The sequence below is a fragment of the Bombus pascuorum genome, chromosome 1 (assembly GCF_905332965.1).
Source record: "Bombus pascuorum chromosome 1, iyBomPasc1.1, whole genome shotgun sequence".
Classification (NCBI taxonomy): Eukaryota; Metazoa; Arthropoda; class Insecta; order Hymenoptera; family Apidae; genus Bombus; species Bombus pascuorum.
In genome coordinates this window covers 23,523,397-23,545,693 of record NC_083488.1, presented here as the reverse complement: position 1 = coordinate 23,545,693, position 22,297 = coordinate 23,523,397, and the positions used below count along the sequence as shown (strand labels likewise).

The window sequence follows — 22,297 nt, the reverse complement described above, 5'->3', positions numbered from 1 at the left end:
GTTAAGACCGAACTGTGTAACATACGTCGCTTAGAAAATTTTACGCAACATATTCATAGTGTACCTTATCTGTTGCGAGAAATTATTCATCTTCCTCGAATCTTTTTAACATCCTCCAGATTTTTCGAGTTACATTGAGCTACTCTGTCTTCGTTAGAATGTTATCTATTGAAGCGTAAGAAGAAGATCAACGTTAAATAGATCTAATTTAGATGCTTAGAAGAATTATAAAGCGCGAGGAATTACATTATGATTGTCGTTTATTGGAACGAAAAGATGTTGTACTTTCGACCTTATCGCAAAAGGTAAGTTAAAGCAAATGGTTCTGTATTAGAATAATTAACGCTCGTTTTATTGTACATTGTTGTAATTTTGCATCTCAAATTTAAAGTATCGAAATAATATCTGCATCAGTTCTGACAGTGTACATAAAACGAATTTTCTAATATTCTTCGGTGGCTCAGTCACTTCAGCTTGCTTGGTAACCTACATGCGTTGTATGTTACACATGTTACATTACGTAATGTTACATGTTAAATGTTACATAATTTGATTGTAAAATATGCATCGTGTGGAATAATACGAATTGATTCAAATAAGATTGCCTGACAATAGTGCAGAATTGCACGTGATAATATTCGCGGCGCTCTTTTAACGCGATCATGATCTATTTGTTATTTTTGCTATTGTTTGTTCTAATTTACAGCGCTGATTGACATGTAAGGCAGTCCGATTGGATTTGTTAATAAATCGGGCATCCGTCAAGATCACTCGATGAATATGAACACGTGTGCACGGTACAAGTTGAACAGAGAGTCCCTTGTTCTCAACTTTTCAAAGCTCGGACACGATTTAGATGCTCGTTTACAACTAGTAGCAGTTCAGCTTAAAGTATCGACAGTTGATCTTTCGATCTTTTCATTGTGTTCTCGAACATTGCGTTCTCTTAGTAAATCTAGTTAACGATAAAAACAAATCGGTAATTATAATCGATTACTTGTATTACATATATTTGTTATAATTTGACAAATTGTTTTTTTGAGAAATCGAAATACTTTCGTTGTTCCAAATTTATAGTTACCATAAATATTTGGTAAATTAAAAAAGAAGTATACATAGATATTAATTATAATAGTATGATATGTGCAAGCGTCGAAAGAAGAAATTCTGTAAAAAAATTACGAGTAAATTCAAAGCGCTGTATTGATTTTATCGGTGCAAAAGAATTTAATATTTTTGAAAGCCGCGAGATATGTCTTGAAAGATAAATGTTACAAACTTTATGTGAATATTATTTGCTAACATGATCAGTCCAATCGTGAAGATATGCACGTTAATTTGGTTGTCATTGTGCTTGCTAACTACGATCGCATTTTTCGATGAGATTAGGCGACTCGACATAGGATTGCAGAATTTTAGAGTGTCTGAAAGAAATGAGTTTAATTTCAAAGATAAGAGAAGCACAGATCGGTACGAATTAAATACCAGCTTGAAAAACCAGCTTCGGAAACCGTTCAGAGAGAAAGCTGACGCTTTGTCGCGCCTTTTAAAAGCTAACATCGATCGTTTGAGGAATGAGACCGATCAGGTAATGGGAAATTTTATAAATAAATAATGTACAAATAAATAATAATATACTTATTGAAGTTCGTAAAGTCTTCTTTGAATTCAAAATTCTAAATAAATATTTGCACATTTAGGATTGTAATTAAGATTGAATAAAGTTCAATAAATATTAATTGGCGTTAGTGAACAATATTTGTTAAATAAAATTCCTAGAATTTAATAAATTTTAAATAGCGCTATTAACGTTAAACTTTTTTCGCAGCGAGCAATGATTTTAATTTAACGTAAGATTTTTACCAGGTGGAACTGGTGTTTCTCGTTGACGCTTCAGGATCTGTTGGCTTAAAAAATTTTCACAGCGAATTAAATTTTGTAAAACATCTTTTGGCCGACTTTTCTGTGGAGCCTTCTACGACTACAGTCGCGATCGTAACGTTTGGTGGAAGAAGACACATCAGACGTAACGTAGATCAAATATCTCATACTAGTGACAATAATAACAAGTGTTACTTATTGAATAAGCAATTAAATAATATTAATTACACTGGTGGTGGAACATACACGCGAGGCGCGCTTTTGGAAGCTCTTGTAAGCTGCCTACTTTCATTTTTTACTAACACTTATCTTACATTCATTCGCTATGAAATAGTTTTAGATATCAGTTTCCGAGTTTACATTATAATTTTTTAATAAACTACAATTTGTAACTTTTTATTGTTATAAACTAGGTAAAAGATACGATGTTAGGAATTGTTCGCAGATATAAACAGAATCTAAATTCAAGATGATATTAAATTTATAAGATCCAAAAATGTTTTGAAATGTTTAATACAATTTGCTAGAGAATACTCGAGAAGGGTAGAGTGAATGCAAAGAAGGCAGTGTTTCTTATAACCGATGGGTTTAGCAACGGAGGCGATCCACGACCTGCGGCGAACCTCCTGAAAACTGCAGGTGCAACGGTATTCACATTCGGAATAAGAACAGGAAACGTTGACGAACTGCACGACATAGCCAGCTCTCCTGGAGACACGTACAGCTATTTCCTCGATAGTTTCGTGGAATTCGAGGCTCTAGTACGACGAGCTTTGCATCGCGGTAAATATGAAATTTAAACAAATTTGAACAAAAGTTTGAAAAATGAAATATTTAATGAATGAATTGGTAAAATATTTATTGCAATGTTTAATACATTAATCTTTAAGGAAATCTTAAAGATAATTTGCAATCTATCGCATGACAATAAACAAATAAAGAAACAATGAACTCGATGAGACACGATTGTTTATTTATGCAAATGAACGTAAAGTACTTTATCTAATGTGAGCTCGTCTCGTTTCCGCTGTTACAGATTTGAAAGCAGGCAAATACATACCAGTGACGTATCCAGATAATTGTAATCTCTTATGCAGAAATATCAGCGAAGTCGGAAACGAGCAAAATTGCTGCGATAATTTCGCAACCTGCGCCTGCGGCACTGTGACCGGACATTACGCTTGCATTTGCCCCGCGGGATATTTTGGCTCTGGTTTTCAGGGTTCTTGTCACCGTAAGTTTATCGATAATAGAAATTTCTCTATATTTATGCGATATCTTTTCTTCGACGAAGACAATCTCAATTTTCATTACGTTATATTATCTATGATTGCTGTATCATCACAGAACTAGTGAATCAATAATATCTAAATAATTTTTTTCCACGATATACATACATATGACATTAATGATTACTCTGATATTTTGAAATAAAAATTAGATAAATAAACAAATTCGAATTGTAGGTATATTACAATATAATATATCTCTAAATTATAGAATATAAATGGTATTGATGCTAAGCAATTAAATAGCAATAATGAATTAACAATAGCAAGTTAAATTTAGGAAATTCAACGACTGCACCTATCTATGAGTTCTGAGAAACAACTAATTACTGTTAGACCGATGATCTTATTAAAATAATAGAATATTAATAATCTTTCTTCAGCTTGCCCAAATGGAACGTACGCATCTGGAGAAATCTCCGGTGATCTCACGTCGATGTGCATATCATGCCCTGACGCGAATCAAGTGACTATTAAAGTACCTGCAACTTCCGTCGAGGATTGCGTTTGCGCTTTCGGATTCACCACGGATGGAAATAAATGCGAGGGTAATTGAAGATGCAATTAAATTGCTTGAAATTTCATCGTTCTCTTTATTTAAATATTCGTCTTATATTTTACCAAATATACCCTATGCCTACTGGAAGAGCAGGTATATTTCCAAATAATGGCGTTATTTCTTTAAGAGGATCGGGATATTGCGGTCTATAAGCTCCATATATTTCCAATTGAAATTGTGGTTTCGATGCGAGCCAACCGTACTATGAAAAAATACACGTTTTGAAATGTTAATTTAATTAATACTCACTCAAAATGATTAGGCGTGTATTTTTCGTTTAATTAGAGAGTCATAGTATATTTAAGATTTAAAAATTTTAGAAGATGTTAGTATAAAAAGATTTAAAATATTTTAGAAGTACCAAAGTCTAGAAGTTTAAAGAAATTTTTATAACATCGTTGCGACAACAAAATAATTTTGTAATTATTACCTGATTATGGTAAGGTAATGAAAATTAAAATTTTTATTAATACCTCGCCACTAGTAGTAATCGGAGCTGGCAAACAAGTTTTTCCCTCTTTTCGCTCGAACGTTTCCGTGGCAATAACCGTTTGCTTTTCTTCGCACAATTTCTCTAATTCTTTCTGTAATTTCCTTCAAAATCGATCATTAACAAGAATTCCTTATTAGCGGCTACGAATCTTAATAATAAATTTTATATACATACTTGTGTTCATCTAATAACCATTCATACTTCTGAAACCATTTTATACGTAAGCTGTTTCTCTTGTGAATTTCCTCGGTTAAATTTTTATAAGTTGCTACAAAATCGCGAGGCTTTTTGCACCGTGGATCCATTATTTTTGCTTTTCTTCCTAATGCAAATGAATGCTTAAATTCTTTAAAAGTTGTCCAAAAATATTATGCTCGTTTGCAGTGAAGTTTGAGATGATAGAATTATTGAAACAAGATTGCGAAGAACTTCGTCCGTATTTCAAAAGCAAAAGAAGGCAATTACGTTAAATCTGCTCTTCCTAACTATTTCATATCGTATCTATCGCTAGTTCATTAATCATTAATTACAGAATTTGATTTCTTTTTTTTACACTGAGATAAATTTCGTACAATAGTTGAGATTTAAGTTTCCTAGATAAGGTAAAGTATCTTTTTGTAATTCCATGATATCCTAATGGTTCTATTATTCTTTCCAACCTTTATTACAAACAAGTCTTAATAACAAATACTTCGACAGCATTTCTTTCACATTTCAAATATTCAATCATTCTTCTTATTTCACAGTTATAACATGTCCACGGTTAAGAGTACCGGAAAATGGATATTTGGTAAAAGCAAGCGCATGCAGCAACGTCGTTCACGCAGCTTGTGGTATAAGATGCAGAATCGGTTTCTACCTGACGGGCGATAGTATTCGACTTTGCGGAAAAGATGGTAACTGGTCCGGGAACGAACCGAAATGTTTGCGTGAGTCTCGTTACACATCTCTATTGAACGTAGTTGGTTCGATTGCAATATACATAAACGATACTGCAAATTTACATATTTCAAGCCTTTTTACTCGTTTATGAAACCTTTTCTTTTCCAACTTGTCATTCGTGTCTTACGATTGCTAAAACAGTGAAAACCTGTCCGGCACTTCGAATTCCTACACATGGACGAATGCGTTGTCAAAACGATGAGGACCAACATTTGAGCACAGAAGATACGACAATGTATCCAATCGATTCTCGTTGTCAATTCAGATGCGAAACCGGTTATCAACTTCGTGGAAGTAAAGTTCGCAATTGTCTACCTTTGTCGCAATGGGACGGTCTCAAAGCTATGTGTACAGGTAAATTCTGCAATCTTCCTTAACATTAATATATGCAAAGCATTAATATGAGTAAAGATAATTCTAAATTATAGTATGATATATTTGATTGATAATATACATAGATTGGGTGGAAGCTTTAATAAAAATAGTTACAAGATTAATAAATATGATAAAGATCACTTTTATCTTAATTTTTCCCTCGAGTTCTTTGTTAGTTCTTTTTTTTATAAATACTTGAATTCTACTTCCTTACTTAATTACACATGTGTATATATCGTTCATAGCGATAAAATGTGAACCTCTGAAACAAGTTGCGAATGGACAAATTTCGCCTGAAAATTGTTCGGGACCGGAAAAGCTACCGTTTGGGACGAACTGTACTATAACGTGTAAAAAGGGTTTCGTACTCGAGGGTCCACGTTTCAGACATTGTAGCGGCCGTTCTGGAGTCTGGTCGCAACGTCGAACTGTTAATCGATGCATAGGTAATGTAACATCCAAAATTTATGAATTTCAATTCTTGTAATTTTTCAAGTTATCGCATTAATTTATTTTGTTTCTTCTTTTTTTTTTCAAAGATAAAACACCACCTTCGATAATCTGTCCACCTGACATTATCACTGAGAGCCTTCCAGGGAAGAAATATGCCAGTGTAAGCTGGACAATACCGAACGTGACTGACAATGTGGATAAATCACCTGTATTATGGAGTAAACCGTACATTACTTTCCCTTGGAAAGTAAAGATTGGAACACGTACAGTAGTGTACGTGACGCAAGATTCATCTGGAAATAGAGCTAGATGTAGATTTAAAGTTAAAGTTCTTGGTAAGTTAATTTCATTCACATAAGTCATATCCTAACTCTAAATGCCCTCCTGGAACCTTGCCTATTTAGTAGGACTATAATAGCAGTGACTATAATATAAATACGTTGCGACTATAAAATGATTGTTTGTAATGCGCTACAATAATTTTGCTTAAATATTGGAATATAATTTTTGCAGATAAAGAACCACCAATGGTCGAGCATTGCGTGGATCCTCCGATACTTTACACCGATAATAGAATCGGAATAAATAACGTGACTTGGGACGAACCTGGTTTTCACGACAATTCCAAAACTCCTGTACAAGTAGAACAAAATTATCTTCCTGGAGAAAACACGTTTCCTATCGGATTAACGCAAGTAGTGTACAATGCCATCGACAAGTACAATAATAAGGTGTCTTGCGTGTTAAACATTACTATAAAAGGTGCCACGTTAACACGATCAGCTTGTACTTCATAAAATAATGTATCGTATAATTTAATTAATTATAAATAAGCAAGTTTTAATTTTTATCGGTTAGATGCTTGTAAAGAGATCCCAAAAGTGTTGAACGGTTACTCCAAGTGCAGTCCACCATCTACGAACGAGACGAACGAGTGCACTATAACTTGCGAAGAGGGATATGGATTCGCGTCTGAAGAACTAAATGTTGGAATCGTGGAAAATATATTGCTACTAAAATGTAACGGGAACACGTCAAATTGGCTTGAAGAAAATTACATTCCTGATTGTTCGGGTTTGTTAAATGTGGCAATTTCTTTGTTTGATTTAACAGATATGATATAATTTATAAATCTTCAAATAAATCATATCGAGGATTTACAATTTTAATACAAAATAATCGGATATAAGAGATGACGTAAATTCTCTTTTTTTACCTTTTTTCTTTTTATCGTTGTATAGAGTCTACAATTCCAAAAAGTGCATCTCAAGAAGGAAGTATTATATTAGAAGGAAACGCAACAAATATATGTGACAACCAAACGACACTCCGTGAAGTAAGTATTTGTCAATTCTTTGTTTATCAACTTTATAATTGTTCATATAAAATCATTTTTATTATAATGTAATTTAGCTGAGCAAATATATTACCGCCGATTTAACGTCGATATTGCTCGACATTTGTGGAAACGATATCGAATGCGACCTCATTACCTTCGATCCTGAATGCGAGGAGATTCTTCCATCCTCGAATACGGTGTATTCCAGTGTAATAAGAAAACGAAGAGAACTTAATTACAATGATACTTCCAAATTATTTATAACTAATATAATGGCAACGAATGGTATTAACTCAAAATCAAAACGAAATGTGAAAATAAATGATAATAGAAGTAAAATGAAATTGAGGAAGAAGAAAGAAAAAATTGAATTGAAGTTCAAATTTTTAGGTAATCTGATCATCGATAAAATTTTAATAAAGGAACGTGTATAAACGTAAATATGAAACAGATCTTGAACATTTACGTATATAAAATATTATTTAATGTAGGAAAAATAATCGAAGAACATCTTCACAATCCACGAGAAGGAATCGAGAAATTGCGACAAAAGCTCGAGTCGTTGTCAAAATCTGGGAAATTGAACTTACTCAACAACAGAACAAATCAAGAAATCGCGAAACTCGCGTTAAATTTGCATCTTATTTTTAAAAATTTTGAGGAAATCTGCGATCCAGGAAGCGTCTTAAAGAGACATACTTGCGGTAAATATAATTCAATGAGTTTCCTCTGATCTATTAGGAATTATTAATGTTCTATAATCGTGTTTATTTAATTTTTAGTCAAATGTCCTTTGGGAACCTTCTTCAATTCCTCGACCAAACGATGTCAATCGTGTTCCTTTGGAGAATATCAAAACGTAAGTGGATCATTAAACTGCAAACGTTGCCCTGAATACACTTCGACGAAAAAAATGCACTCAAAATCTCCACAAGATTGTATACGTAAGTACTTTATAAACAAATCCTCCTCTCAACATCAATTCATTTTTATTATTCGTTTTCTCCACTTTCGTAAAAATTATTTCTCTATAAAGGTAATATTTGTATATATTTTTTTATTTAGACTTATGCAAGTCAGGATACTATTCTCAAAAGAAGCGTTATCAGAACGTACGATTAGCTCTTGAACCTTGCCTAATGTGCGACATCGGATTTTATCAACCAGAATATGGTCAAACTCATTGTCTTTCGTGTCCACCTGACACTACTACTAGAAATCATGGATCTAAAAGTATAAACGAATGTCTACCTCTTTATAAAATCGAAACTAATATCTGTGATATAGAATCCTGTTTCAATAGTGGACAATGTATACAAGAAGAAGACAGTTTTAGTTGTGAATGTCCTGACTATTATGTCGGTAATTATTTAATTTATTTTTACTTCATTAAACGATAATAACGAAATAAGAAATATAATTATATATAAAACTACTGATTAGGCTCTAAATGTGAAACATTCCAAAATCCGTGTGATTCTTCACCATGTTTGAACGAAGGAATATGTAATATTCAAGGTTTAACGAACAATACTATAGGATATTCTTGTACGTGCAGAAATGGATATTCAGGAAGCAACTGTGAGGTAAAGGAATTATCATCTATTCAAATAACCATAGTATGACTAGAAATAAATTAATTAATAATTAAAATAAAATATATAGCTATACATTGACGAATGTACCATTAATCCCTGTCGAAACAATGGCACATGTGTGAGTACGGAGAATGATTATGCCTGCGAGTGCAAAAGTGGTTTCGAAGGTATATTTGCAAACTATGATAAAATAATTATTATTGAATGATTAATATTTAAGAAATATATCAATGCATAATAATTAAAATATATTAATAAATTAGGAGAATTTTGTGAAATCGCTGTGGATCATTGCGATCCTTCACCTTGCATGGAGGGATCTACTTGTCACAATGTTAACGACACTTGGAAATGTTTCTGCAGACCTGGTTTTCTCGGTCGCTATTGTAATTTATTGCCTTGTGATTGGTTACCGTGTAACGAAAACTCATATTGTATAAATATTGAAGAAGAGAATGCAACAATAATGAGTTACAGGTGACCAAGATAAGAATATATACACATGTATATATGTGATTGTACATTCATTAATAAAACATAAAAAATTTCTTGATTATCAGGTGCGTCTGTATAGATGGTTATACCGGAGAAAATTGCGCTATAGAGATGAATTATTGTGAGAGTAATCCATGTTTGAACAATGGAAAATGCACAAATAATGTTCTCAATTACACATGCACGTGTCCTATGTTATTCACAGGACGTCATTGCGAGACTGGAAAGTATAGTCTTAATGAATATTCATTTTTATACAAACAAAAATAATCTTGCGTATTAAAAAGCTTTTTCTACTAACTGATAATTTCTTCTTGAATAATTTATCGTGTCTTTATAGAATTATTCTCCGATTATACGATACGCTTTAGTAAATCGGGAACCACAGACTATATCAGTATGAAAGGTCCTACGATAAATCTTTCCAAGGTAGTAAATGATATTAAACGATGTAACGAAGAGAAATAAGTAACTTATTTTTATTTTATCATTAATTTTAGTTAACTACGTGTTTGTGGCTACAATCGAAAGATACGTTTAATTACGGTACTGTGTTGTCGTACGCTACACGTTATTACGATAATGCATTCACTTTGACAGATTATAACGGGTAATGAAATATCCTTCTTAATGAAAATTTAGGAAGTATTTGACTCACATGAAATATTACTATCTTGATTTCGTAGGCTGGTAATATATCTCAATGGCGAGAAAGTAATAACCGATATTAAAGTAAACGATGGTCATTGGCATTTCGTTTGTTTCACCTGGGAATCGGAGAATGGCTCTTGGAATATTTTTATCGACGGCCTTTTAAGAGACAATGGCATCTACTTGTCGAAAGGAAGTTCCATTCAAGGTACCAAACGTTAAAAAGACAATACTATCTAATATTCTGTAAAAAGATAATATTGAAATGAAAGAGATTTCCTACCAAAAATATATTATATTAAAATAAAAAAACCAATATTTAAAAAACCAAAATAAACCAAAAAAAATAAAAAACCAATTAGGAAATGGAACTTTTGTAATTGGACAAGAACAAGATCGCGTCGGAGGAGGATTTTCGGAGTTAGAATCGTTTTTAGGAAAACTAACATTATTAGATATTTGGAGCACAGTCTTGGCAGCCAAAGATATCAAACATTTATTCAACACCTGTGAAAAATACCATGGTAATGTAATTGCATGGGCACAAATGCAAGAACACATGCACGGTGACGTTGCGGTAATTATTTCTTAATATAGATGATTGTACTTTTATTACAATTCTATGATAAATTTTTTATTGTTCCTGATATTCTTAGATATTAAGCACTCCATTCTGCCGTGGCTGTTCTTTACCCGTAGTACCATTTAAAGGCAACATAAACGTCAGTGAAGATGCATCAAACATTACCTATCATTGCGACAGTGGTTACGTGGTGCGATTTCATGGTAGGGAATACCGATCTTTGACAGTAAAGTGTCTTAAGCAAGGACAGTGGGAAGGATATTACACACCTGTTTGCGCAAGTAAGTTGCAATACTTTGTAATGTTATATTTATATGCTTAATTAATCATCTTCTTCTGGATGAATCATGAAATATTAAATATAAAAGAACATTTTCTTCGTCTGAAAATAATAGTTGATTTTGTATAAATTAAAAGTTTATGAAATTCTGTATAATTCCGTAATTCTCGAATGGAATACAATACTTCGCGACCTTAACAATTTGTGTCTCATTCGAGGAAGAAGATGCGGATTTCCGGGATACTTCCCTAGGGGTCGTATACAAGGTAGATCGTATCTATTCGGAGATGAAATATATTATTCTTGTTTGATCGGTTATGAACTTCGAGGAAACCCTCGTAGAATTTGTAATGCCAATGGAAAATGGAGCGGATTACCTCCAGTTTGTATAGGTAAAGATTGTACACTTTCGAGACAATACATATTAATATCATAGAAGTAAAATATTAATATTCATTAATTATTTACTTTTAATTCTTAACAATTGTCTATAACAGGAAAAACATGCAAAAATTTATTGGCTCCAGAGCACGGGGACATCGAGTACGTGATAGAAGAATATGAAAGGGATGATCTTTCCATTCTACAGGTATGATTTATTTACAAATATTGTGCAAAGAAGGGAGGAATTTTTATTGAGTATTATTTATAGGTAGGGCAGCAAATCGAATTCAAGTGCGATGTTGGATTTCATGTAAAAGGGGAAAAGCTTTTAACGTGTTTGGAATCTGGACAATGGGATTATGAAAGACCTTCGTGCTTGCCTTATAAATGTCCACCACCAAAAAGGTAAGAGACATAGTAAAAAAAATTACTATAATTTCATACTATATTACCATAATTTCATAATAAATAAACAGTTTTTTATAATATTTACGTAGGATTAATTACGGATACATAATTTCTTCAAATTCGAGAAATCTACACAAAAGTTCTGCCACAAAATTTGATTTGGAAGCGATTAATGACACGCTCGAAAAGGACTATGATTTTAACGATATTGTTGGATATTCTTGCTATCCGGGATATAAGTTTGAGGGCAATCATAATTTGTTGAGCGAATTTAAGCTTCAATGTACGGAAAATGGTACTTGGGTTGGATTTGTTCCTGATTGTGTACCTTTAAAGTGTCCGTGGCCCGACATCGTGGATAATGGAAAATTATTGTTTAAAACACAAAACAATGATACCATTGAACTTTTAAAAACAGAAATGAGGTCTAACAATACGAATATAAGAATTACATCAAGAGACGATGATGTGGGAAGAAATCAAAGTTTAGAAGACCAATTTGCCATTGGTTCTGAAATTCTAATAAAATGCAATGTAGGATATAGATTAGTCGGTGATAACTTTAGAATTTGTACAGACAATGAAGAATGGTCATCCACGATATCGTCATGCGAACCTCAAGAATGTCCCATCTTAAGTCATCCACTTTTTCAAATCCTTCGTGAAGAAACAAACTCAAATAATCATACTGCTACTTGGAAAAATGATCAGAATAAAAAATTGGGTGGCAAGGGGCCATATAATGGTACTTATGAGAATCTAGAGTATTTTGTAGAAGGTCATACTTATATGAAAAAGATAGTCTTTAGCTGCAACAATGGAGAAATTCAGTTGAGTAATGCAAACATTCAAGATTCTATCTCTGATTTAACTTGGTTTTGTAATGAGCATGGTAAATGGCAAATAAATGACAATATATTATTAAATGACACTATCAATAAACTCTTGGTTAATAATGAAATTGATAGAATTTGTCAGAAATTTATGTGTGACTTGATAACAGTAAGTAATATAATTATTTTCAGAAATAAATATAATTTTTAACTATGAAATTAATGTTAGATTACTATTAGGTTCCAGAATACAGTTACATTATCGAGACAAATTATACAAGAACTGTTAATAGCACTATTACATTCAGATGTCATCAAGGCTATATTCTTAAAGGCAATGAAAAATCTGTTTGTCTTCCAAATAATACTTGGACTACTATTCCTTTTTGTAAACGTAAGTTCTGTCAGAAATATTTTCAAAGATTTTTACTCAAAAGTTTGAACAAATATTTATTTTAGCTGTAATGTGTCAAAAGCCACCTAAAGTTGCAAATGCAGTTTTAAAAGAAGATAATATCGAAGCAGTAAACTTTACATTTGGTCATACAATTACTTACGAATGCATACCTGGATACCAAATGCTTGGTCAAGGAAATGTAAGATGTCTTGCAAATGGGAAATGGTCCAGAATATATAGTAGATGTTCAAGTAAGTTCAATATTACATAATATATAATATTGTATCATCCTTTCTTGATTAATTAACATTTATAGGACTTTCGTGTAATAAACCAAAACTTCCATTTGGTGCAACAATTCGTGGTCGTTCTTATTTGTATCAGGATCAATTGACATATGTGTGTCCTAGTGGTAAAAAGCAAGGATTGATTACATGTAAGGCCGACGGACATTGGAGCGATTTACCGAATTGTAATGATAATTAGTAAAAAAACATCAATATAGCTTCATATAGCTGCAATATAGACTTTACATATAAAGATAAAATAATATAGCAAATTTATTTACTAATTTTTTTATTAAATGACCACAATTATTAAATCTTTAAGATTTTATACCTTATCATTTTAATCTCATAAGTATATTTTCACAAAACAATGTTACTGTACAAGAGAGATAATGTTCTATCAATAAATTTCAATGTTACACATCAAATATTCTACGTACTTAACTATAATTAGAAATCAAACTAGAACTAATTTTGACAAATTATTACTAATGAATCTTTAATACTGAACACTTGACAAATTTCTAATTCTACTATCTAAATTAGATGATAAAATCAAATGTTTTCGTGATCTGAAAAGGTAATGTATTGTTGTATACAATTATTAAAAAATATTGAGAGAAATATGTTGTAGAAGTTAGGAGTAAGTTATGATTTTTTGATGTAAAAAGAAAAAAATAAATATGTATAACAACACATTATTGATAATTCATCACAAATACATATCTGTTTATATAGTACATGGTTGCTTGATATAAATAGGATTTATACATGTATAAACGCACAGTATCAGAATAGTTGAGGAAGAGCAATGAAAGATAAAAACATGAAAATAATTTGTTGTATGAAAAATTTGAGTTATTTATATTTGTCTAACATTGGTGTGATAAAAACGGAGCACCTTTTATGATATTTAATTTGTATTAGCATGGCTATACTAAAAGGAATCATCCTTTCTTAACAAATTTTCACTGCTCAACATTTTTAATTTCTTAGACCTATGTCCAAGATATTACGGAATTAAATATAATTCAATATAATCAACTGAAATTTAAATGCATATGTATACTGGCTCTTAGAAATACCATAAAGGAATTATACAAAATTACTCTTATATAATCATTCAGAATAAAGAAACATAAATACCATTAATTATTTTGTAAAAAAGAATACCCCAAAGCTTAGCCATACTAACATAATAATTTATCTACAGTGTTGAACACTTTTCAGAGTTCTGAGTTTGCAGTACGAGAATATTTGGATTTCAGTTCTTCAATTCGCTTAATAAAATCTGTTTTCTCTATGCAACCATCACATGTTTCATCCCAGTCACTCAAGATTTTCCTCAAATCACGTACTTTAAGCTTTTTTAAATCAACAGTATCAATATCAATTTGTTTCTCTGGAATTAAATGAGAATATCATACATTAAAGATTAGAAAAACAATTTAATTTGATAATTCAAATTATTCATAAACATAGAATTAATTAAAAACAAACATACCATATCTCAAATCACATATTTGAGAATCCTTCTTCTTTAATTTTTCACATACTTTATTTGCAGGCATAGACCAAGATATAGGTTTACTTAATTCACTTAAAATACCTGTGGCAGATTCTTCCAGACCACCTAAATAATAACACTAACAAAATAAAAAGAAAAATTTAATTAATATAATTATAAATTGCTTATTATGTTCTAGTGTTTATAGCAACAGTGTATTATAAATACTTACAAATCTGTTTTCCTTAGATTTAGTACCTTTACAAAAGTCTTTAAATGCTGCTTCGATCTTTTTTGTATCTTTTTTCACATCTTCACTTAAAGTATTCACAAACCTTTCCACAATATTTATACATACTAAAATATTATCAAATTTAAAAAAGTGAAAAAATTAAATAGTATACAAACAATAAATAAAATATTAATTTACCTTCACATTCATCACTTTTCAAAGCTGTGACAGTATATACCAATCCAAGAATAATAAAGGAAGTTAATAATACTGAACTATTCATTTTGAATGTATTTTCTGCAATAATTTTTTAATTTTATACTCTTTATTTTTAAGAAACTATATTAAATTACATAAATTAACAAAACAAAAAATTTTGAAATTTTATATAAAAATTAATAATCGAATAAAATAAAACTTCTTAAAAACAAATAAATAGAATATATTTAAATTACATATATTAAAGATGGATAAATATACTAACAATATTATGTTTTTGTTAAACTTGTAATTATATGATCTCTTAAAAGATAAAATAAATACAAATTACACTAGAAACTTATGTTTCTTAAATAGAAATAAGATATTAATGAAAATTTAGAAAAAAGAAGCATAACAAAAATTAATAAAACAGTGAGTACATTTATGTTTACAAGGTTAACATAAATGATAATGGAACACAACTTACATATTGTTGTGCCGATAAAGTAATTCGTGTATTACGTGGAAAATATCCTTACTAAGTTGCAATACAAACACTCTATAACTTTTAATTCATTCACTTGCTATTGCAACAAAACTTTTAATACAACTACACAAGTTTCATCCACGCTTCACTTTATACTTTATACACGTTGGATTCTGTCAAAAGCCCGGAATCCCAGCTGGCGCATTCTGATTGGCTCTAACATCCTCTGACTCACAATTAACATTACGCCTTGTGATTGGTTGATACGAATTCATAGAAAGATAAAAAAAATTCGCATACAGAGAAGTGAACCTAAAAGAACACGTGTGCTACTTACATGCAACAATATGGCGCCGCGCAGAGAATTTCGATCTAACCTCAATTCGACAAAAGTATCGAAGAAAAATACCAAGAATTGGTATGAAAATTACTTAGAATGGGGAAAATTAAGTTCCTTATTCACAGATCCAAGAAAATTGTTTTTAATTGGAAGACTGTTTATCATTTTGGAAATCATTCTGAACATATTGATTATCGAAAGGATACCATATACAGAAATCGACTGGAAAGCATATATGCAAGAAGTCGAGGGCTTTTTGAATGGAACGTTGGATTACTCGAAATTGAAAGGTGACACTGGACCATTAGTCTACCCTGCAGGATTTGTTTATATATTTTCTATATTGTACTTCATCACGGAACATGGAACAAAGATAAAAATAGCACAGTATTTCTTTGCAGTCCTTTATATTGTGCTACTCACATTAGTTTTTCGAATTTATACGAAAACTAAAAAAGTTCCTCCGTATGTTTTGATCATTATGTGTTGTACATCTTATAGAGTCCATTCTATATTTACCTTAAGACTTTTTAATGATCCAGTTGCAATGGTGTTGTTATTTGCTAGTCTGAATGCATTTCTAGATGACCAATGGTATTTAGGCAGTATTTTTTATAGTATGGCTGTGTCTGTAAAAATGAATATTTTGCTATTTGCACCAGCACTTCTCATAGCTTACATATGTAATTTAGGAATATTCAAGACAATAATACACTTACTTATATGTGCCTTAATTCAGTTAGTATTAGGTCTTCCTTTTCTACTTAATAATCCATTTGCATATATAAAAGGTGCTTTTAATCTTGGAAGGATTTTTGAGTTTAAATGGACAGTAAATTGGAGGTTTATACCAGAACATATTTTTGTCCATTCATATTTTCATGTATCATTGTTAGTGTTGCATATATTAACTTTAATTTACTGTACATCAACATGGATAAAATATATGAAGTCGTATGCAAAATTAAAGTATATGGAAAAAAGCTTGCAACCTCAACTAAAAAAGAAAGAGAAAGTAGATATGTCTACGATGAGTCAATTATTTATTTTTCCAATGTTTGCTGCAAATTTTATTGGTGTGACTTTTAGTAGATCATTGCATTATCAATTTTACATATGGTATTATCATACATTGCCCTATATTGCATGGTGTACAGACTATAAGACTGTAATAAAATTAACAATTTTGGGCATAATAGAATTATGCTGGAACACTTATCCAAGTACCATGTTCAGCAGCATTTCATTACATATATGTCATTTGATGTTGTTATTTGGTTTTATGAAACATAAATCTAAAACTGAAAAAGGAAAATAATAAATAATTTTTGTATAATATATATGTCTACTTTTTCCTTTTTACCTTCCTATATTTATTTCATTTTAGATTTGATTAGATCAGTTTGTAAGAAATACCCATATCCATAACATTTAAAGAATTATTTTTGTTTTTGTTTTTTTAGTAAAAATATGACTTTAATATTATATTTTAAATAAAATTAAATTCTCGTATAAAATATACAAATATTGTAATTGTTAATTTCAAAAATATAAATATACATATCTATAAGTAAAAATACTAAAAACATGACTTAATAATTATACTTCTTTATACTTGATACATTATTAAAATTAATCACAAATATACGGATTTCTACAGTCAAAGCATTTATCTCGCAGTACTTTATTGTTTATTTCGTATTTAAATTACATTGAAAAAGAACATTCTAATTTTATCCAATAGAAACTTCTCGTTTTGACTGAACAACAGAGACATGAGTTCTTTGACAGAACAAAGTACTGTTCATTAACAAATAATAATATTCCTCCATACCTTTGTATGTACAATTAATTTATCAGGATATTAAATTTATTTACAAACTTTAAAGAAATATAAATCATATTCTTACTTTCATGGATATGTGTACATGTATCATATATTATATAAAATAAATGATATTTAACCTATTGCATGAAAGAAATTTCTGAAATAAATTCAAATCTTATAAATTATATATTGATTTAAAAGATATTAAAAGTAGAACAGCTATGAATTCGACAGGTATTTATTTTACATATTTACGTCTTATTTAATTTTATAAATATTTTGTAAATTTAGGAATAATATATATTGTACAATATTATGTTTTAGGAAAATATAAAGATTTGTTACCTATAAACAGTGTTTATAATGAAGATGGTACTATATTTAAATCTCAATTTATTGGACTTGATGATAAACCTTACAATACAAAATGTGTCTTGTGCGATGAAAAATTCGTTCTTCCTAAAAATGAAAAAGAATTGTTGTCTCATTTATTTGAAAAACATCGTCTTGTAATAGGAGATGTTTGGAATATTGCTAGTTTAAAAAGGTTTACTATTGATTTATATGAAATAATATATTTTATTGTCATTAAAAATTAAATATTCATAAAATAAAAAATTGGTATTGTTTTTAGTTATATACATTATTGGAGTGTGAAATTTAAGGAAGAGCCTTTAACTAAATTCTGTACAACAATGTTAATGGATTGCACCCCTGCTGGGGAACCAAGTAAAAATGAAAAATATTATTTACTTTCTGATTGTATTTCGGAAGATAAAACTTTAAGAGATGAAATACATCAAGCTAAACTGGTATATTACTAGTCTATAAAACTTTTATATGCATACATAGAATATTAAAAAATGTGAGCTTTCATTGTTTTAAGGAATGGGTTTTATCAGAACAAGCAAGAGAAAGGAAAGATACAAACTTTAATCGTGGTTGCATGTTTTGTAGAACAGAATTTTCAGGTTTACGTATTACGTATATAAAGCACTTAGCCCAAAAACATAATTTATACCTTGGGAAACCAGATAATTTGGTATTCATAGATGAATTTTTAGATAAAATTCAAACAGCTATTGAAAAGTGAGATATACAAACATGTATTAATTAAATAGATATTGCTTTGATATCAAATATTTTTCTTGCAGTTTGATATGCATATATTGTGAAAAATTGTTTAAAGATCGTACAGCTTTAAAGGAACATATGCGTAAGAAGTTACACAAAAGGATAAATCCAAATAATAAAGAGTATGATAAATTTTATATAAATAATTACTTGGAACCTGGAAAATCATGGAGACATAAACAGGTATTTTGATAAATCCTTTAATAACAATTTTGTTCATAAAAGATATAAATACATAAATGCATAATTTTCTCTGTATCTAGAATACTTGCACTAAAAATGATGTGGTAGGGGATCAAAGCAGTGAAAATGAGGATGAAGATACCTGGTCAGATTGGAATGATGAAGGCATTGGAATATCATGTTTGTTCTGTACTTACAGTGATAAGTATTTCCATCTTATTCTTACACATATGAAAGCAGAACATGATTTTGATTTTAAAATTGCATCAAAAGATTTAACATTTTATCAAAAAGTAAGATTAAATAAATAAGATTAAATTAAATAAGGTGTGAAAATTTAAATTATTAAATTATTATTTTAAAACAGGTAAAAGTAGTTAATTATGTCAGAAGACAAATCCATTTAAAACAATGTGTCTTTTGTGAAATGAAAGTGGATAATGTTTTGGAACACATGAAGGAAGAAAATCATTTTAAGATACCTTCACAAAAAGTGTGGGATCAACCAGAGTTAGTACTTTATATAATATGAAATCATAATTTACTAGATTAATTACAATTTTTACACATTAATAATACAAAATTTCAGGTATTATTTTCCCATGAATGAAAATGAATCCTTTTTATATAATTTGGATACAAGTAGTACTAGTGATGAAGAAAGTGATATTGAAAATGTTACAGAGGCAATGTATGAAACACTTAAATAATAAAGACTTTCAGAAAAATATAAAAAGATATACATTTTACTATTCACATTAGGATGAATTTGATAGTAATGTTAGTTGAGTATATGTATATTTTATGTCCTTTTGTAATAAATCATATCTTTTTTCAAACACGACAATAAATGGATTGATATTGTAAATAATAATTACAAGTATACACTCGTAAATGATAAAATAAACTTCTTTCACTAGGTTCAAATGTAGTCTTCATTTTTTCTTGCTAATCTTGTATAACTTCAGTTGGGAAATGTTGTAGCCATCTATTTTCATTGTAATGACATAGTGGCCACAACAGAACTTAAATTACAAATTAGATTTATTCATTATTTATATACTTTTTATCACTTAGGTTCAATTATTATGTTAAGTAACTTACTCAAGGAAAATTAAAATTAACTTTGCAATTATGCAAAATAAAGTCAGAAAAGGATTATCTGACAAATGTTATTTAAACTCTTGTAGAAATGATTGCATTCAAATTAAAGTAATAGGTATTATAAATACTATTGCTTTTCAGAAGGCACGATTATATGCAGAGAAATTACATCAACATTTGGCATTTAAGTTTTCCATGCCACAAATTATAGGAATGTTTCAAATGGAGTGGCATGAATACATACTTAAAATGAAAAGAGTAATAAACTGCCATTAGCCCACTTGTTAAAGTACGTTATAATATTAGTATATCAATTATAAATTATAATTGTATCTTTCTAGCAAATTGGAGGTGAAATGTGGTCATTAACACAAACTGTTGCTATTTTTATAAATAATAAATTCCTTGGTAATGATATACAATTCTTGCACTATATAAGTCAGGATTATATTTTTAGCTTACCTGTTGGTATAGAATATTATGAAAATCTTGCTACAGAACATTGCAAAAAATTTATGGAAAAATCTAAAGTAAATTATTCTTTGTTGTGTAAACGATTTTATTTATTTTTGTATATAATAATCTAATAATATAAATTGTGCACTAATATGATGTTGTTAAACTTTAGAGAAAATATGTTTATTTCACATTTTCTATAGATGATACACCTATTGGTTCATTCGTGTTTATGGTAAGAATTTGCACATAATTTAGAAAGCATAATAATCTTGCAAAACTTTTACATTAAATGTTATATTGATTTAGCTATATTCTGATTTGTTGCCATTAACTTGTCAATATTTTTTAAATCTCTGCACTGGATATGATGAAGTAAAAGAATGTTACAAAGATGCGTATTATATAAATACATGTTTGCATCGTATAGTTAAAGATGGATGGCTCCAATGTGGAGGTATAGGAGGTATAATTCAACGTTATATCAATTAGTCTTTGGTTTAGTACTTTGAATATTTTTTGAGTATTACCTACTGTCAGCTTTATTCTAAATATTTGTTTCTTGTAGGATTTGGACCATTTCAATCAGATAAAAATAATGCTGCTAATGTTACAATACCTGATGAATCTTATTGTGTTCCTCATGATCGTCGAGGAGTTCTTTCAATGACAAATGATGGCAAACATTGTAATGGATCACAATTTGTTGTATGTTTAAAACCAAATCCTTGGATGAATCATTTTTATGTTGCTTTTGGGTGAGTTAAATTTATTAATCTTAAGTATTTTTATATGATTAAAGTAAAATAAAATAAACATTTAAAATTTGTACAAAGACAACTTATAGATGGTGCTAAAACTTTAAAAATATTAGAAGATATTTCAACATATTATGAACATCCTCTTAAAAAAATTGTAATTTCACAATGTGGAGAATATAGCTTTAATGATGAACTTAAGTTGGAGAGAGAATCAAGGATCTTCCTTGTTTGTATAATTGAAACCAGTTATATTTATAAATATATTTATATTGTATTGTATACTAATTTGCTGTTGTCCTTATTTCAGAAACATCAACCACCAGCAAGTATAGAAGGAGAAGATGTAAGAATCACTGATACTGCATTTGATTTTTACTCTATTACACCATGGTTTGATAATATTGTGGATAATATAGACATTCGTGATACTGAATCGCTTTTGTTGGCTGAACGATATTTAAATGGTCTCTACTGTCTTTCAAGTGACTATGAACCAGGTGTTGAAAGATAAAGAGTTCTATGGAGTACTAGTATTATTATATATACATATGTATTTCCTTTGTAAACATAAATACTCAGTAGAAATTGTATGATTTTTTATAGGAATGGATATGCGTTTTTATGAAAAAATTCATCTAATTGGTATGGCAGAATATAATACGATAACTGCTAAGCTTCACGATTTATTGTTGAATTTTCAACCAGATATAATGACTGAACAAGAAAAAATGAGATTTATTTCAGAAGTTTCTAAAATTATTTTAGCATACATTTTTCGTCATGAGCATAATGAAGTAAGTTAGATGTTAAAATTTCA

General features: G+C 29.8%; 4 protein-coding genes and 1 long non-coding RNA gene across 8 annotated transcripts; 3 read left to right on the top strand and 2 right to left on the bottom strand.

The window, feature by feature from the left end:
* Positions 1-7: 7 nt before the first annotated feature.
* LOC132908608 (sushi, von Willebrand factor type A, EGF and pentraxin domain-containing protein 1-like) lies at positions 8-14,417 on the top strand. Of its 2 annotated transcripts, XM_060962743.1 has the most exons (34): positions 8-305; positions 707-979; positions 1,078-1,588; positions 1,867-2,154; positions 2,409-2,664; positions 2,918-3,115; positions 3,554-3,718; positions 4,969-5,151; positions 5,306-5,518; positions 5,785-5,985; positions 6,079-6,327; positions 6,506-6,754; positions 6,851-7,066; positions 7,234-7,328; positions 7,406-7,721; positions 7,823-8,035; positions 8,114-8,275; positions 8,397-8,693; positions 8,775-8,917; positions 8,997-9,096; positions 9,193-9,406; positions 9,490-9,647; positions 9,765-9,853; positions 9,925-10,034; positions 10,111-10,283; positions 10,438-10,652; positions 10,732-10,939; positions 11,157-11,330; positions 11,436-11,527; positions 11,591-11,727; positions 11,820-12,732; positions 12,804-12,957; positions 13,023-13,211; positions 13,277-14,417. In XM_060962743.1, exons 3-34 carry the CDS (start codon positions 1,304-1,306, stop codon positions 13,444-13,446), a joined length of 6,825 nt encoding a protein of 2,274 aa, XP_060818726.1. In that variant the 5' UTR covers positions 8-305; positions 707-979; positions 1,078-1,303; the 3' UTR covers positions 13,447-14,417. The 2 variants fall into 2 exon arrangements, with proteins under 2 accessions (XP_060818726.1, XP_060818735.1); XM_060962752.1 differs by having other exon boundaries at positions 707-1,588; positions 1,867-2,031.
* On the bottom strand, positions 3,911-4,499 carry LOC132908676 (uncharacterized). Its single transcript, XR_009658394.1, has 3 exons — positions 4,397-4,499; positions 4,203-4,313; positions 3,911-3,931 (listed from the first exon to the last, which is right to left on the bottom strand). It is a non-coding gene; the product is annotated as an uncharacterized LOC132908676 (long non-coding RNA).
* On the bottom strand, positions 6,052-15,836 carry LOC132908652 (mesencephalic astrocyte-derived neurotrophic factor homolog). Of its 3 annotated transcripts, XR_009658391.1 has the most exons (8): positions 15,675-15,836; positions 15,185-15,283; positions 14,987-15,111; positions 14,752-14,893; positions 14,443-14,649; positions 13,131-13,366; positions 10,083-10,319; positions 6,052-6,198 (listed from the first exon to the last, which is right to left on the bottom strand). XR_009658391.1 is itself a non-coding variant. In XM_060962864.1 (6 exons), exons 2-5 carry the CDS (start codon positions 15,267-15,269, stop codon positions 14,474-14,476), a joined length of 528 nt encoding a protein of 175 aa, XP_060818847.1. In that variant the 5' UTR covers positions 15,270-15,283; positions 15,675-15,836; the 3' UTR covers positions 12,765-13,366; positions 14,443-14,473. The 3 variants fall into 3 exon arrangements, 1 of the variants encoding a protein (XP_060818847.1); XR_009658392.1 differs by lacking the exon at positions 10,083-10,319; XM_060962864.1 differs by lacking the exons at positions 6,052-6,198; positions 10,083-10,319 and having other exon boundaries at positions 12,765-13,366.
* Positions 15,837-15,914: 78 nt separating this feature from the next.
* Positions 15,915-18,076, top strand: LOC132908641 (lethal(2)neighbour of Tid protein). Its single transcript, XM_060962826.1, has one exon. It carries the CDS (start codon positions 16,022-16,024, stop codon positions 17,330-17,332), a length of 1,311 nt encoding a protein of 436 aa, XP_060818809.1. The 5' UTR covers positions 15,915-16,021; the 3' UTR covers positions 17,333-18,076.
* Positions 17,940-19,895, top strand: LOC132908649 (zinc finger protein 277). Its single transcript, XM_060962840.1, has 8 exons — positions 17,940-18,076; positions 18,167-18,389; positions 18,477-18,654; positions 18,729-18,931; positions 18,997-19,159; positions 19,240-19,452; positions 19,527-19,669; positions 19,749-19,895. The coding sequence occupies exons 1-8, from the start codon at positions 18,064-18,066 to the stop codon at positions 19,867-19,869; spliced, it is 1,257 nt and encodes a 418-aa protein (XP_060818823.1). The 5' UTR covers positions 17,940-18,063; the 3' UTR covers positions 19,870-19,895.
* Positions 19,896-22,297: the final 2,402 nt, after the last annotated feature.

Excerpts from the sequence above, each read along its gene's own strand:
- LOC132908608 (XM_060962743.1), top strand. The coding sequence starts at position 1,304 with ATGATCAGTCCAATCGTGAAGATATGCACGTTAATTTGGTTGTCATTG. Across the intron at positions 1,589-1,866 it reads TGAGGAATGAGACCGATCAG|GTGGAACTGGTGTTTCTCGT; the intron begins GTAATGGGAAAT and ends GATTTTTACCAG. Across the intron at positions 5,986-6,078 it reads AACTGTTAATCGATGCATAG|ATAAAACACCACCTTCGATA; the intron begins GTAATGTAACAT and ends TTTTTTTCAAAG.
- LOC132908652 (XM_060962864.1), bottom strand. The coding sequence starts at position 15,269 with ATGAATAGTTCAGTATTATTAACTTCCTTTATTATTCTTGGATTGGTA. Across the intron at positions 14,894-14,986 it reads AATCTAAGGAAAACAGATTT|TGTTATTATTTAGGTGGTCT; the intron begins GTAAGTATTTAT and ends TTATTTTGTTAG. Across the intron at positions 14,650-14,751 it reads AATATGTGATTTGAGATATG|AGAAACAAATTGATATTGAT; the intron begins GTATGTTTGTTT and ends ATTTAATTCCAG.
- LOC132908641 (XM_060962826.1), top strand. The coding sequence starts at position 16,022 with ATGGCGCCGCGCAGAGAATTTCGATCTAACCTCAATTCGACAAAAGTA.
- LOC132908649 (XM_060962840.1), top strand. Across the intron at positions 18,390-18,476 it reads AATATTGCTAGTTTAAAAAG|TTATATACATTATTGGAGTG; the intron begins GTTTACTATTGA and ends TATTGTTTTTAG. Across the intron at positions 19,670-19,748 it reads AAAGTGTGGGATCAACCAGA|GTATTATTTTCCCATGAATG; the intron begins GTTAGTACTTTA and ends ACAAAATTTCAG.